We start from the raw sequence: 15,517 nt of genomic DNA on the forward strand, positions 1-15,517 counted from the left end.
TGTTTTTTACATGCTGTCACCACTGCAGTGCAGCGTTATCATATAATCATATAACTGGTGTGGGGGTGATTTTATTTATTTATATATATATTTATTTTTTTTACATACTGTGACTGTGAGAGCAATACAGTGTTACCATATTACCTTGTAATACTCTGGGCAGGTAATCAGGATATATATATATTTTTTTACACACTATGAATGTTTATAGCAGTGAATTTCATTGCTATAAGCAAGCATTTTTACTGTACTAAATAGATTAATTCAGTATGTATTGTTGCGATTAGCTCATATGGTACATATGGGCCACGATTGGCCCTGTCTGTACCATGTGATCATTGTGACCAATCACCGCGAGTAACACAGTTGTACGCAATGAATGGCATGAATCAAAGCCATTCATTTTTTACAATTGTCATGTTATCTGCTGTGATTGGCCACAGCAATCATATGGTACTGGCAGTGGGCCGGTGCACTGATCATTCATCAGCGGGTGCCAGACTGCACCAGAGTTTGGCCATGCAAGATATGTTCTGGGAACAAAATCATGACATCCTCCCAGAACAATATGGCTCCTGTTTGGCCGTCATATTACAATAGGCCGGGCGGGAAGCAGGTAATAATAAATGTTAAAAAAGGAAGCAACTTTATTGAACTCTTTTTATAGAATTCTGACAATTTTTTTTTTCTGTACAGGTGAACCAAGGTTGGTCACGTTGGTCTTCATCAATAAAAGGAAGTCACGTGGCAAATGAGCCATATATCAATGTTTTTAATTGTTATAAATGTTTTGGATCCTCTTCAACATTGATCCAGCCTCAGAGGACAACAGGAGAAAAGTCATTTTAGTGTTCTGGAAGTGACAACATCTTAACAGTAAAGTCCAACCCATATATACATAAGAGGAGTTATTTCAGAAAATATTTTTTGTTTGGATTGTGACAGGTTTTTTACAATGGAGGCAAAATGTATTACACACCAGAAGGTTCACACTGGAGAGAAGCCATATCAGTGTTCAGAATGTGACAAAGCTTTTCAACAGAAGGCATCTCTTATCGGACACCAGAGGATTCACACTGGAGAGAATCTGTCAGTGTGTTCTGAATGTCATAAAGTTTTTACATCAAAGTCAAATCTTATCATACACCAGAGGATTCACGCTGGAGAGAAGCCATATCAGTGTTCTGAATGTGACAAAGCTTTTACAACCAAGGGAGAGCTTACCATACACCAGAGGGTCCACACTGGAGAGAAACCATATCAGTGTTCTGAATGTGGCAAAGCTTTTACAACCAAGGGAGAGCTTAACATACACCAGAGGGTCCACACTGGAGAGAAACCATACCAGTGTTCTGAATGTGGCAAAGCTTTTAAATCGAAGTCAAATCTTATCAGACACCAGATGATTCACACTGGAGAGAAGCCATATCAGTGTTCTGAATGTGGCCAAATGTTTACACAAAAGTCAATTCTTATCAGTCACCAGAGAATTCACACTGGAGAGAAGCCATATCAGTGTTCTGAATGTGGCCAAATGTTTACACAAAAGTCAGTTCTTATCAGTCACCAGAGAATTCACACTGGAGAGAAGGCATATCAGTGTTCTGAATGTGGCCAAATGTTTACACAAAAGTCAATTCTTATCAGTCACCAGAGAATTCACACTGGAGAGAAGCCATATCAGTGTTCTGAATGTGGCAAAATGTTTACACAAAAGTCAAATCTTATCACACACCAGATGATTCACACTGGAGAGAAGCCATATCAGTGTTCTGAATGCGACAAAGCTTTTACAACCAAGAGAGAGCTTATCATACACCAGAGGATTCACACTGCAGAAACCACATCAGTGTTCTGAATGTGGCAAAGCTTTTCGACAGAAGTCAGTTCTTAACACTCACCAGAGGGTTCACACTGAAGAAAAGCCATTTTAATGTTCAGAATGTGACAAATATTTTACAGTTAATGCAGGGCTAATCTATCACCAGAGGATTCACAAGCTTCAGCTGCAGAGAGGAAACTCTGGAAGAAGGAGTAATATTAGAGGAGTTATGAGTGTCCCATTAGTATCATAGTCTCAATGTTATCCCACAAGCTAGTGAAGAAGTCAACAAGGCTGAAAAAAGACAATAGTCCATCCAATTCAACTTGTGTAGGTGTATGTGTATCAATGTTTATAATGATTTCCCATCCCTCTGTATGTTGTGTCCTTTAAGATGTACATCTAAGAGCCTTTTAAAAATATCCATACTCCCCGCAGCCACCACCAATTGTGGGAGAGAGTTCCACATCCATATTGCCCTAACAGTGAAGAACCTCCTACGCAGTTTAAGGTTAAATCGCTTCTCCTCCAGTTTCATTGTGTGCCCCCATGTCCTTTTACACTTCCTAACTGAATAGTTAATTTCCTATGCTGGGATCCCCATTGTGATATTTGTAGATCGCCATCATGTCCCCTCTCAAACGTCTTTTCTCCAGAGAGAATAAATTTAGTGTTTGCAGACGTTCCTCGTAATTGAGGTCCTCCAGTCCCCTTATTAGTTTTGTTTCCCTTCTTTGGACTCTCTCCAGCACATCCCTTCTGAGGACTGGTGACCAGAACTGAAAAAAAACTCCAGATGAGGCCTTACCAGAGTGGTATTAGATGGCAGAATTATAGTTTTGTCTCTGGAGTATATCCCTTTTTTATGCATGCTAATATGCTGCCTGCTTTGGTAGCTGCAGCTTGGCACTGTATGTTGTTGCTCAATCTATTATCTATTAGCATCCCTAGATCCTTCTCCATCCTTGATTCCCCCATCTGTTCTCCACCTAGTGTATATTCTTCACTTTTGTTTTTTGACCCCAAATGCATTCCTTTTACATTTCTCCACATTAAACCTCATTTGCCATTTGTCTTCCCACTCTTTTGTTATGCTCAGATCATTCTGCAAAATTTCTATGTCCTGATGCAAGTTTATTACTCTGCTTATCTTTGTGTCATCCGCAAAAACTGAGACTGAACTAGTTATCCCATACTCTATATCATTTGTGAATATGTTGAATAGGACAGAATCTTGAGGTACCCCACTCACTACTCCAGACCAGTCTGAGTACATGTTATTTATCACTACCCTTTGGACACGCCCCTGTAACCAGTTTTTTATCCAAGCACAAACCCTATGGTCCAAGCCTGCAGACCTCAGCTTGTAAATTAAGCGTTTATGGGGGACTGTATCAAATGCTTTTTCAAAGTCCAGATACACCACATCTATAGGCCTTCTCTTATCTAGATGGTTGCTTACTTCCTCGTAGAATGTTAGCAGATTGGTCTGGCAGGAACTTCCTCTCATAAACCCAGGCTTGTTACCACTAATGATGTTCTTCTCCTCAGTAAAACTTTAGATATAGTCCCTAATCATCCCCTCCAATAATTTACCCACTATTGATGTTAGGCTGACTGGCCTGTAATTCCCAGGAATTTGTCTCTGCCCTTTTTTTGAATATTGGTACCACGTTGGCTTTTCTCCAATCAGCTAGTACCAATCCTGTCAGTATGTTGTCCACAAAAATCAGGAAAAATGGCCTGGCTATAATTTGACTGAGTTATCTGAGGACTCTCGGGTGTAAGCCATCTGGTCCTGGTGATTTACTGTATTTGTGATAAGTTTATTAAAACTTTCATTGACTCCGAAAGTAAAAAAAAGTGTTTCCTGGTTGTACTGATGGCTGTTTTTGTTGGTGGATTCATATGCTGGGGGGAATTTTGTGTCTCCCAGAAATTAAGCTAGAGGAGGTCTGCATGATCTCAGATTACATTTCTGGTGGTACAGGGTCCATAAATGAATAGTTTGGCTCACTATAATATTTAGAGAGCTGACCTCCTTGGGTTTCCAAAGTAGGCATGGCATGTATAATGGGCGAACTGAGATACCTTCAAATATAAGCCAGGAAATCTGTGAAGGGGGGGCGTGCCATTGGGCTGTTTGAGCCAATCATATACATTGCATGAAGAGGAGAATAAAAAAGGGGGGATGAGGGGAGAGGTAAGTGGTTAAACCTGGGGTATCTCCCTTCAGATAAAAGGTGGGAGATATATATATATATATATATATATATATATATATATATGAGTGGCTGTGGGTGGGGGGTTGTTCAAGTGGGTGAGAAGAGACACTTGCTAGGGAGTAAGAGATCAAAATGCTAAGTTCAATGTCAAAAACAGTAAATAATAGAAACAAAATAAACAAACTGTACTGGAATTCCAACCATTCTCCGTGTGTAGGGCACGTGTCGATCACTTCTGACCAGCCAGAATCAGGCGACCTGATCTCTGGAGCGTTGGCGGTTCCTCTTGTCCCGTTGAGGTGATGGGGTAGCCCAGATTGGGGATGGGCGAGGAGTTGAAGGGAGCCTTGGAGCACTCTGAGGTTCCAGGAGGCCCAATTTCACAAGGAATTCCTTGCCTTAAGTGACCGTAGTGGCGGTATAGATGATGACATTGTGGGGGATCGAAAGCTTGAACAGAACCCCCCATCTGTTGTGGATCTTGGCCGATTGCAGGACTGAAGTCACCTCCTTTTATCATTCTCCTTTTCTCCAGGGTAGCTGGGGAGATGTCCGGGTATATTTGAACCGTGATCCCATCTAGCTGGATACAAGGGGTGTTACGAGATGCATGCAGGACTTCCTCCTTCACTAGAAAGTCTTTCAGGCACATCACGATATCCCTAGGGGGGTTTTCAGGCGGTGGTTTGAGTCTTAAGGCTCTATGTATCCTGTTGCATATGAATGAGGCCTCAGGCTGGTCTGGGTTCAGGGAGTGAAACAGCCTCTTAAAGGCCTCTGATAAGTCAGTAACTGTTTCTGGCACTCCACGGACCCTGATGTTGTTTCTTCTGTTACGGTTGTCTAAATCTTCAAGGCGATTTTGCAATTGAAGAACCCTGTCTGAGAGGGCCACATGATCTTTGCGGAGGTCTACGTAAGCAAGATGTAATTCATCATGTTTGATTTCTAATATGTCCATCCGCCCCCCCTAGTGCTGCAATCTCCTGGGTCAGAGTGTTGGTGGATTTGTGTACTTCTGCCTGGAATTTATGTGCTTGTCTGTCATACATAGTGGACAGACTGTCTTCCAGTCTTAGTGAGATGAGGGGTGTGCTCACTCAGTTCTGAAGAGGCTGTAGGAGAGGCCGCTGGATCAGGGATGTCTGGAGGAGCTTGTGTCGGCTGGGCGCCATCTTGTGACATCGCGGTCTGTTCCCGTACCTGGAGAAGGTAGTTTGTTAGGGACCCCTGACAGGATTATTGTTTGTTTTTTTGGATGTCGACATGCACCGCGGGTCCCGCAGGTGTGCTGGGGCTGTCAAGGAGAGAATTGTGTGCTATAAAGCCCTGGGGAGTTAGTTTAGGTCTCCACTTCCCTCAAAGCTCTGACTCCTAGCTTCTGGCAAGCTTCGCACCACACATGTGCCCCCGCATTTTTACATTTCTTTTTGCACATGACATCACACGCCCCATCTTCTGCATGTGCGATATAACATACATTTTCAAAATGGCAGTGTGGGGGAGGGGACACAGGCTGTAGAAGATTGCAAAAATAGCTCATTTACATTTGCAACTAAGGAACAAGAAAAACACATGGATGAGCTACTAACCCCCAACTAGGGATGAGCCGAACACCCCCCCCCCGTTCGGTTCGCACCAGAACCTGCGAATGGACCGAAAATTTGCACGAGCGTTAGAACCCCATTGAAATCTATGGGACTCGAACGTTCGAAATCAAAAGTGCTAATTTTCTTTATCGTACATCACGGGACACAGAGCACCATAATAATGACTATGTGGGTTATACGCTTACCTTTTAGACGATTGGACACTGGCAACCAATAGTAAGACGGTTCCTCCCATATAACCCCTCCTATACCGGAAGGACCTCAGTTATTTCGCCAGTGTCCTGAAGGTGATGGTCATGGCTGTTGAAGCTCTTCAGTTTCTTCAAAGAATGTCCCACTGAGGATGTTATAATCGGATCCATTCGGATGGCATTACAAAGCTAAAGTGAATGGTACCCGAACCTCGGTTCAAGAACGAGGTATTGCTTGTAATGTGTCCTATATAGGCACTAGACCCTTGTTAAGTTGGTATTCCTGGTCAATCTTGCCCAAGGAAACCAGAAAGGGTGCTTTACAGGTCAAGGGGTGTGGACCCCAATATATGGGGACCCGGTCCCTGGAGGTCCTTAGAGGCGCTACCCTCCGTGATGGAGGAAGATTGGGCCTGGTAAGACAGGCCCTGCTGCTTGGGATGGTGAGTTATGGTGAGGATTTTATATATACATATGTATACCCTTTGTAAACTGCTGGTATAAACCTTGATCCTATGTCCAGGATTACAGAAGGCCGGTTTGGCGTGCATTTTTAGAATTTTTGGCGTGCGAGTGCGCATGCGCGCGTGCCACATGTCCGCCTCATGCGCACCAACGGCGTGTGAGTGCGCCGCCAGTGTGCGCGTGCGCCGCTGCTGTCCGCATCACAGGTGTGCTGCGTGCGTCAGGACGGCGCATGCGCCGTGCAGTAGGCGTGTCGCCGATCGCTGATGCGTGTGCTCGCTCTCAAGCTAGTGCTTTTAGGCATGGAGCTCCTGGCGTGCGTGTGGAAGAAGCAGAGCGAGTGGTGGGCACGTGAGTCTGGTGGTCTTGGACACAGCGGTGACAGGTTAAAGACTGGTTGTAGTTTGTGGGGAGTACTCCTTTTTTCTTCCTCATGTGTAAGCAATGTCTTCCATAAAACGAGGTATAGGGAACAAGGCAAGCACAGGGGTAAGAGTCCCGCCATAAAAAACAGGTGACCAACCCCAGGCTGATGCAGCCTCAGTTTCTCCTGAAGAACCTGCGGCTTCTGATCTGGCTGAGCCATTGCACTTGTCAGGCATAGTGGCCACTACCAATGTACCTGCCTCGGCTAATGTTACAAAGGATGATTTGGCATCTGCCTTAGCGGGCCTTGAAGGCAAAATAGCTGGCATGATTGCCTCTGTAACACAGGTGGGGAGGAAGCGCAATAGATCTCCCTCCCCTGAGCCTGGGCCAAGTGGAGAGTCACTAGAGCACCAGGACTCTTTTATAGCCAGATGGGTCCCGGTGATCTGGAACCAGAATGGGCAGAGGATTTGGAAGAGGTGGTCATAAAGGACCGAGAGGAAGGAGAGGCTGAAGAAACCTTGGCTGAGGACTCTGGTTCTGAAGAACCAATTTCAGCCTCCCATTCCCAAAAATTGTTTATCCAATCTCTTATGGAGATGGTACGAATTGGGTTTAAGTTACCCCCGGTTCAGAAGTCTGCACTCTCCTGTTCTACTCTGGGATCCTTGCGACCTAAGAAAATTTCCCAAGCATTTCCCTTGCATCTGTTACTGGAGCAGGTGCTTTTCGCGGACTGGGAGCATCCTGACAGGATATACTTACCTCCAAAAAGGTTTTCTGTCTTATATCCTATGGAGGAGAAGTTCAGAAAAAAAATGGGCATTCCCTTGGTGGACGCTGCCATATCTTCTGTGAATAAAAATGTAACCTGTCCAGTGGATAATGCCCAGGTATTCAAGGATCCGGCTGATAAAAAGCTAGAGTCCTTATTAAAGGCCTCCTTTTCGGTGGCTGGTGCAGCAGTTCAGCCAGCAGTCACAGCTATTGGGATTTGCCAATCCCTAAAAGATCACTTTAAAAGGTTGCTAAAGAACGTACCTTGCCAGGAGGAATCTGCTGAGGAGTTATCGGAGATTCCTCACGCCTTATGTTTTGCGGTAGATGCATTAAAAGACTCAATCCAACAGATGTCTCGTTTTGCGTTACTGTCAGTTCATATGCGCAGAGTCTTGTGGCTAAAGAACTGGTCTGCTGAAACGCCATGTAAAAGGCTACTCGCAGCTTTTCCATTTCATGGAGAGCGCCTGTTTGGCAAGGATCTCGATAAATACATCCAAAAGATCTCTGGAGGAAAGAGTGCCCTGCTTCCTATTAAAAAGAAGGGGAAGCAGCCCTGTTATAAAATTCCTAATGCTCCAGGACCTGGTACCTCTTCCCCTAAGCGGTATCGACGGCCTCAGCCTTCTGGATTTAAAAGACCCCAGGGTCAGAAAAAACCCTGGGCCCCAAAGACACCCAAGCCCAACTCCAAGTCTACCTTGTGAAGGGGCGCCCCCGCTCTCACGGGTGGGGGGCAGGCTTCGGCTGTTTGGGGAAGCCTGGGAAGAACTGGTTCAAGACAGATGGGTCATTTCCACTGTAAAATACGGTTACAGAATAGAATTCCGGGAGATCCCCCCCCGAACCGATTCCTGTACTCAAGGGTCCCATTGGATCCAGAGAAAAGAAGATGCCTATTCCTAGCTTTACACCATCTGCTGACGCAGGGGGTAATTGTAAAAGTTCCGCACTAGGAAAGATTCAAGGGGTTTTATTCAAACCTATTCACCGTGCCAAAACCAAATGGGGAAGAAAGGCCCATTTTGGACCTCAAGGCTCTCAACTTCTTTGTAGATGTCCGATCCTTCCGCATGGAGTCGGTTCATTCAATAATAAAGTTCCTGAGAAAGGGAGACTACTTAGCGTCCATAGATATCAAGGACGCATACCTTCATGTGCCGATCTTCGATCCACATCAAAGGTTCTTACGCTTCGCTGTCGAGGGCAGGCATTTCCAATTTGTGGTACTAGCCTTCGGTCTGGCCAAGACCCCCAGGGTTTTCACAAAGATTCTGGCCCCAGTGCTGGCTTCTCTAAGGTCTCAGAAAGTCTCTGTAGTAGGATATCTGGATGATCTTCTTCTAAGGGAATGTTCTCACCCCATGCTAGTTCAGAACGTGTCAAGAACAATACGGGTTTTACAACACCTAGGTTGGATGCTAAATATGGACAAGTCAGCTCTTTGTCCAACCCAAGCCTTGGTGTATCTGGGTCTGGTCTTGGACACCGCCCAAGAAAAGGTGTTTCTTCCACCCTTAAAGGTCGCCTCAATAGTGGAACTTGTACAGAAGGTGAGAAAAGAACTAACACCTTCTATTCGGCTGTGCATGAGGTTACTGGGAAAGATGGTGTCATCTTTCAGCCCAGTGCCATATGCACAGTTCCACTCCAGAGTGTTCCAGAACAGTATTCTGAAGGTCTGGGACAAGTCAGCTCAAACCCTGGATCAGCCCATGGTTCTATCTCCACAGGTTCTATGGAACCTCTCTTGGTGGTTAAGAACCAGCAACTTAAAAAGAGGGAAATCTTTCCCACCGGTAGCCTGAAAAGTTGTAACCGCGGACGCCAGTCTTCTCGGCTGGGGAGCAGTCCTAGAGGAAGCGTCTGTTCAGGGAATATGGTCCTAGACAGAAAAGACCCTGCCTATCAATCTATTGAAAATCTGGGCAGCTCGTCTGGCTCTGCGATTCTGGACTTTCAGATTGCGGGTGCTTCCTGTCAGAGTCTAGTCCGACAACTCCACAGTAGTGGTGTATATCAACCATGAGGGAGGTACCGGGAGTCGGGCAGCCCAAAGAGAGGTAGATCATATATTGACTTGGGCAGAAAAACATGTGCCGTTTTTGTCGCCAGTGTTTATTCCGGGGGTGGACAATTGGCAGGCGGATTTCCTAAGTCGCCAAAAATTGTAACCAGGGGAATGGTCCCTGCATCCCGAGGTTTTTCTACAGATCTGCCAATACTGGGGGACCCCAGATGTGGATCTGCTGGCATCAAGATTCAATGCCAAGCTGGACAGGTTTGTATCCAGGACCAAGGATCCGCTTGCTGTCGGGATAGACGCATTAGTGGTTCCTTGGGATCAGTATTCTCTGATATATGCCTTCCCTCCGATCCAAATTCTGCCGCACTTACTATGCAGAATATGGGAGGAATGGAAGCCGGTCATCTTAGTGGCCCCAGCGTGGCCCAGGAGATCATGGTACATGGGGATTGTGAAATTGGAAGTAGGGGACCCATTGGTCCTTCCTTGCCGTCCAGACCTGTTGTGTCAAGGGCCCATATTCCATCCTACTTTACGGTTGCTAAATTTGATGGCCTGGCTATTGAGACCAGACTATTGAAAGACCGTGGTATTATGGGTTCAGTCTTGTCCACTTTGATAAACGCTAGAAAGTCAGTTTCTAGCGCTATCTATTATAGAGTCTGGAAGTCATACATTTCTTGGTGTGAGAAAAGGAAATGGAACCCTCTTAGGTATACGATTGTAATAGTGCTCACCTTTCTCCAAACAGGAGTAGACTTGCAGCTTGCTTTAGGGACAATTAAGGGACAGATTTCGGCCTTATCATTTTTTTTCCAAAGGCCAATTGCATTCCATTCTTTGGTGCGAACCTTTGTCAAGGGAGTAACACACCTGAGGCCACCGCTTAAACCACCTTTATGTCCTTGGGATCTAAATTTGGTACTGTCAGCCTTACAGAGTCAGCCCTTTGAACCTATTAGGCATATCCCTTTTGTCCTATTGACCAGGAAATTGGTTTTCCTAGTGGCTATAACATCGGCTAGAAGGGTGTCAGAATTGGCCGCCCTTTCGTGCAAAGAACCTTTTATGATTCTTCATCAGGGCAGAGTGGTCATGCGCCCTCGTCCGGATTTTCTACCGAAGGTGGTTTCCAAATTTCATTTGAATCAGGATATCATTTTACCTTCCTTTTTTCCAAACCCTAAGACTATCGAGGAAAGGTCGCTTCACTCACTGGATGTGGTGAGGGCGATAAAAGTTTACTTGGAAATGTCAGCTCCCTTTCGGAAGACTGACTGTTTTTTTGTCTTGCCTGAGGGTCCTAAAAGAGGACAGCCAACAACAAGTTCAACTGTATCCAGGTGGATTCGCCAGACTATTGTCCAGGCATATGGATTAAAGCGCAGGGTTCCACCCCGGGATTTAAGAGAACACTCCACTAGAGGGGTTAGTGCATCATGGGCAATATGCCAGCAGGTGTCTATGGCTCAGGTTTGCAAAGCGGCCGCTTGGTCTTCAGTTCAAACGTTCACCAGGTTTTACCAGGTGGATGTGAGATCTCAAAATGAGACTGTTTTTGGCCACAGCGTGTTGCAGGCAGCTTTATAATCTCAGGCCCATTGGGCTTAGGGATAATGTGTTCCCCCCCCCCCCCAGGTGCATTGCTTTAGGACATCCCACATAGTCATTATTATGGTGCTCTGTGTTCTGTGATGTACGGTAAAGAAATACAGATTTTTAAAACAGCTTACCTGTAAAATCCTTTTCTTGGAGTACATCACGGGACACAGAGGTCCCGCCCCTCTTTTCTGGGATCGTCATTGCTTGCTACAAAATTGAGGTCCTTCCGGTATAGAAGGGGTTATATGGGAGGAACCGTCTTACTATTGGTTGCCAGTGTCCAATCACCTAAAGGTAAGCGTATAACCCACATAGTCATTATTATGGTGCTCTGTGTCCCGTGATGTACTCCAAGAAAAGGATTTTACAGTTAAGCTGTTTTAAAAATCTGTATTTAAAGGATAATTTGCATGGTATTGTCCTAAAAAGGGTTTGGGGACCCGGGTCCTGCCCCAGGGGACATGTATCAATGCAAAAAAAAGTTTTAAAAACGTCCGTTTTTTCGGGAGCAGTGATTTTAATGATGCTTAAAGTGAAAAAAAAGAGAAATATACCTTTAAATATCATACCTGGGGGGTGTCTATAGTATGCCTGTAAAGTGGCGCGTGTTTCCCGTGCTTAGAACAGTCCCTGCACAAAATGACATTTTTAAAATAATAAAAGTCATTTAAAACTGCTTACGGCTTTAATGTAATGTCGGGTCCTGGTAATATGGATGAAAATCAGTGAGACAAATGGCATGGGTACCCCCCAGTCCATTACCAGGCCCTTTGGGTCTTGTATGGATATGAAGGGGAACCCCGCAAATTAAAATAAGGAAAGGTGTGGGGCCCCCAGGCCCTATATACTCTGAACAGCAGTATACAGGCGGTGCAAACAAGACAGGGACTGTAGGTTTGTTGTTAAGTAGAATCTGAAAATGAAGAGGAGACACGTTTTTCCCATATTAACTCTTACAGGAGAGAATTTCCCTTCCTATGGGTAGATTTCATCTCACTTCCTGTTGTCTCCTTCCGTTTGCAAGTAGGAGTCGTTTGTAAGTTGGATCTTTGAAAGTAGGGGCCTGCCCTATAAACTCCGAACAATTGTGGCCTTAGGTGTTGGTGTTGCCACAACACTGTAAGCCCTCACAGTTACTCTTGGTGGGCGCAGGAACGGGCTCTGCTGTGAAATATTAGATGAAGAATTGTAGTTACATGTCCCTGTTGAAGAGGGTCAGAAAAATTGGGCCTTTGGTGGTGCCACAACACTGTAAGCCCTCACAGTTACTCTTGGTGGGAGCAGAAACAGGCCCTGCTGTGAAATATTAGATCAAGTATTGTAATTACATGTCCCTGTTGAACAGGGGCAGAAAAATTGGGTCTTAGGCACTGGTGCCACAACACTGCAACCCCTCACAGATACTCTAGTTGGAGCGCAGGAACGAGCCCTGCTGCAAAATATTGCATCAAAAATTGTAATTACACACCCCTGTTAAACAGGGGCTGAAAAATTGGGCCTTAGCCACTGGTGGCGGCGCCCAGAACCAAAAATATTCTTACAAGCTATCAGCATGATCACTGAGTAGGAAGAGGATAGTCACTCAGCATAACAGGATAGTCACTCAGCATCAGCATAGGCAGTCTTGAAGGGATCTGACATTTCAAGAAAATTATTCGGTTACATCAGCATCAGGTGCTTGTTAGCTGGTGGTGATCCAAGACTGATTCATTTTTATGAAGGTCAGTCGATCGACCAAGTCGGTGGACAGACACACCCTATGATCGCTTACAAAACCTCAAGCAGCACTGAATGTGCGTTCCCAAAGAATGCTGGATGCAAGACAGGCCAGTAGCTCAATTGCATACTGTGCAAGCTCTGTCCAGTGATCCATCCTCAAGACCCAGTAACCCAGAGGATTTTTGGTGGGAAAGGTGTCCAAGTCAGATCTTGCCCCTAGGTATTCCTGCACCATGTAAAACAGACGCTGGCGATGGTTGCTTGAACCGATCATACCTTGGGGCTGCGGACTAAAAAAATTATCTGAACGCATCGGTCAGAAGGCCACCTTCTCCAGGCCATGCCATGCAGCGTAGGTTTGCTGAGGCATTTGGTCTGGAATCCTCTGGGTCATTAAGGATGACATGATCCGCAGCCACCTCCTCCCAGCCACGTACAAGTCCATGGGTTTCTTGGGACTGTAAATGATCCCTTAAAGACTGCTGCTGATGCTGAGTGCCAGGCTCCACCTCCATGCTGACACAATCCTCCTCTTCCTCCTCCTCGTCCTTTTCCTGTGTGATCGACGGGCACAAAGGAACACAGTCTGGATAAAGGGGGCCTAGAGAGCTAAGGAAGTCCTCCTCTTTCTGCTTCTGTTCTGCCTCAAGTGCCCTGTCCATTATTCCACGCAGCGTGTGCTCCAACAGGTGGACAAGGGGGGCAGTGTAACTGATGCATGCACTGTCACTGCTCACCATCCTCATGGCCTCCTCAAATGGTGACAGGACAGTCCCTGATCATAGCCCACTGGCATTGGAGGAAAAAAAACCAAGCTCTCCTGACCCTGTCCTGGTGCCATAGTCGCACAGGTACTCATTTATGGCCTCTGCTGCGTGTGCAGCCACTGCAGCATGGCCAACATTGAGTTCCACCTGGTGGGCATGTCACAGATTAGGCGGTTCTTGGGCAGGTTAAACTCATTTTGGAGGTCTGCCAGCCGAGCACTGGCATTATATGACCTGTGGAAATGCACACAGACTTTCCTGGCCTGCCTCAGGACATCCTGTAAGCCCGGGTACCTGCCCAAGAATCGCTGCACCACCAAGTTAAGGACGTGAGCCAAACAGGGCACATGGGTCATTTGTCCCTGTCGGAGGGCAAAGAGGAGGTTGGTGCCATTGTCGCAAACCACCATACCTGCCTTAAGCTGGCGTGGCATCAACCATCTCTGTACCTGCCCCTGCAGAGCTGACAGAATCTCTGCCCCAGTATGGCTCCTGTCCCCCAAGCACACCAACTCAAGCACCGCATGGCATCTTTTGGTGTGCGTGCTTGCGTAGCCCCTTGAACGCCTACGGAGCACAGCTGGTTCCGAAGTCAAAACAGGAAGAGGCCATGGATAAAGAAGAAGAGGAGGGAGTGGAGGAAAGGGGTGTGGCAGAATCACCACTAGTCTTATTTTGGAGGCATGGTAGCAGAACAACCTCCAACACTACTGCACCTTGTCCTGCATCCTTCCTAGCTGCCAGAAGAATCACCCAATGCGCCGTGAAAGATAGGTAACGTCCCCATCAATGCCTGCTGGACCATGAGTCAGCGGTAATATGCACCTTACCGCTGACCGCCCTGTCCAGCGAGGCCAAGACATTGCCTTCCACATGCCGGTAGAGAGCTGGAATCACCTTCCATAAGAAAAAGTGGCGTTTGGGAACCTGCCACTGAGGAACCGCACATTCCACAAACTCACGGAAGGGGGCAGAGTCTACCAGCTGAAAAGGCAGCAGTTGAAGTGCTAGCAATTTAGCCAAGCTAGCATTCAACCGCTGGGCATGTGGATAGCTGGGAGCGAACTTCTTTTGGCGGTGCAGCAGCTGGGGCAGGGAAATTTGCCTGGTACAATCTGACGTTGGTGTACCGATAGCAGATTGCCCCCACGTACTTGGCTGTGACAAACCTAATTCTACACCTTCATTCCTCTCAGTGCTGGTCTCAGAGAGGACTGAAGGTATAGTGGGGTTGGAGATCCCAGCTGATGAGGAGCAAGGAGAGGTCCTCTTTGTTCTTTGGTGTGGGTCTTTTAGGTACGCTTGCCAACTAACTGCATGGCAGGTCAACATATGTCTGGTCAAGCATGTGGTGCCCAAGCAGGAAATGTTTTGGCCACGAGAGATACGCTTGAGACATATGTTGCAAATAGCAGTGGTGGGATCTGATTCACTCGTCTCAAAAAAGGGTCTCACCAAAGAACTTTTGGAATAACGTGCAGAGACAGCAGTGCCCTGCACATGCGGAGCTCTGCAGTGTGCAGTCGGTGTGCTGCCCTTAAGCTGCCCCCCGGAGGGCATCCTGCCTTGTTGGTGATGTGCCTCCTCCTCTCTCCTTTCAGGCACCCACGTGGAGTCAGTGACCTCATCATCCCCTCCCTCCTCATCATTGGAGCAAAGCTGGCAGTATGCTGCAGCTGGGGGAACATAACTGCCAGAAGGCTGTCCTTCTTGGGCACCCCCTCTCTCTGGGCTCACGTTACTGCCTTCCTCTAGCTGGGTACCATCAGCGGAGCCTTCAAAACACTGGGCATCCTCATGGAGCATGTACCCAACACTGTGGTCAAACAGTTTGGGGGACTCCTCAGGAGGACATAGTGGGGCTAGGGATGGAGTGACTGATGCCATTGAGCCGAGGAAAGAGGCCGCGTTGGCAGCTGCTTTGCCAGACAAAGTACCCTG

General features: G+C 46.6%; 1 protein-coding gene and 1 pseudogene across 1 annotated transcript in view; one reads left to right on the forward strand and one right to left on the reverse strand.

Annotated features, from left to right (window-relative positions):
- LOC141126579 (uncharacterized) overlaps nt 1-15,517 on the reverse strand; it is a 927,381-nt gene that overhangs the window by 434,440 nt on the left and 477,424 nt on the right. The window contains exon 5 of the mRNA XM_073612498.1: nt 8,078-8,080. Coding sequence (XP_073468599.1) covers nt 8,078-8,080 — 3 coding nt within the window. The remainder of the gene's footprint in view (nt 1-8,077; nt 8,081-15,517) is intronic.
- Nucleotides 1-15,517, forward strand: part of LOC141126578 (uncharacterized) — a 1,610,887-nt pseudogene that overhangs the window by 113,913 nt on the left and 1,481,457 nt on the right.

The sequence above is a fragment of the Aquarana catesbeiana genome, linkage group LG02, assembly GCF_042186555.1.
Source record: "Aquarana catesbeiana isolate 2022-GZ linkage group LG02, ASM4218655v1, whole genome shotgun sequence".
NCBI classification, from domain to species: domain Eukaryota; kingdom Metazoa; phylum Chordata; class Amphibia; order Anura; family Ranidae; genus Aquarana; species Aquarana catesbeiana.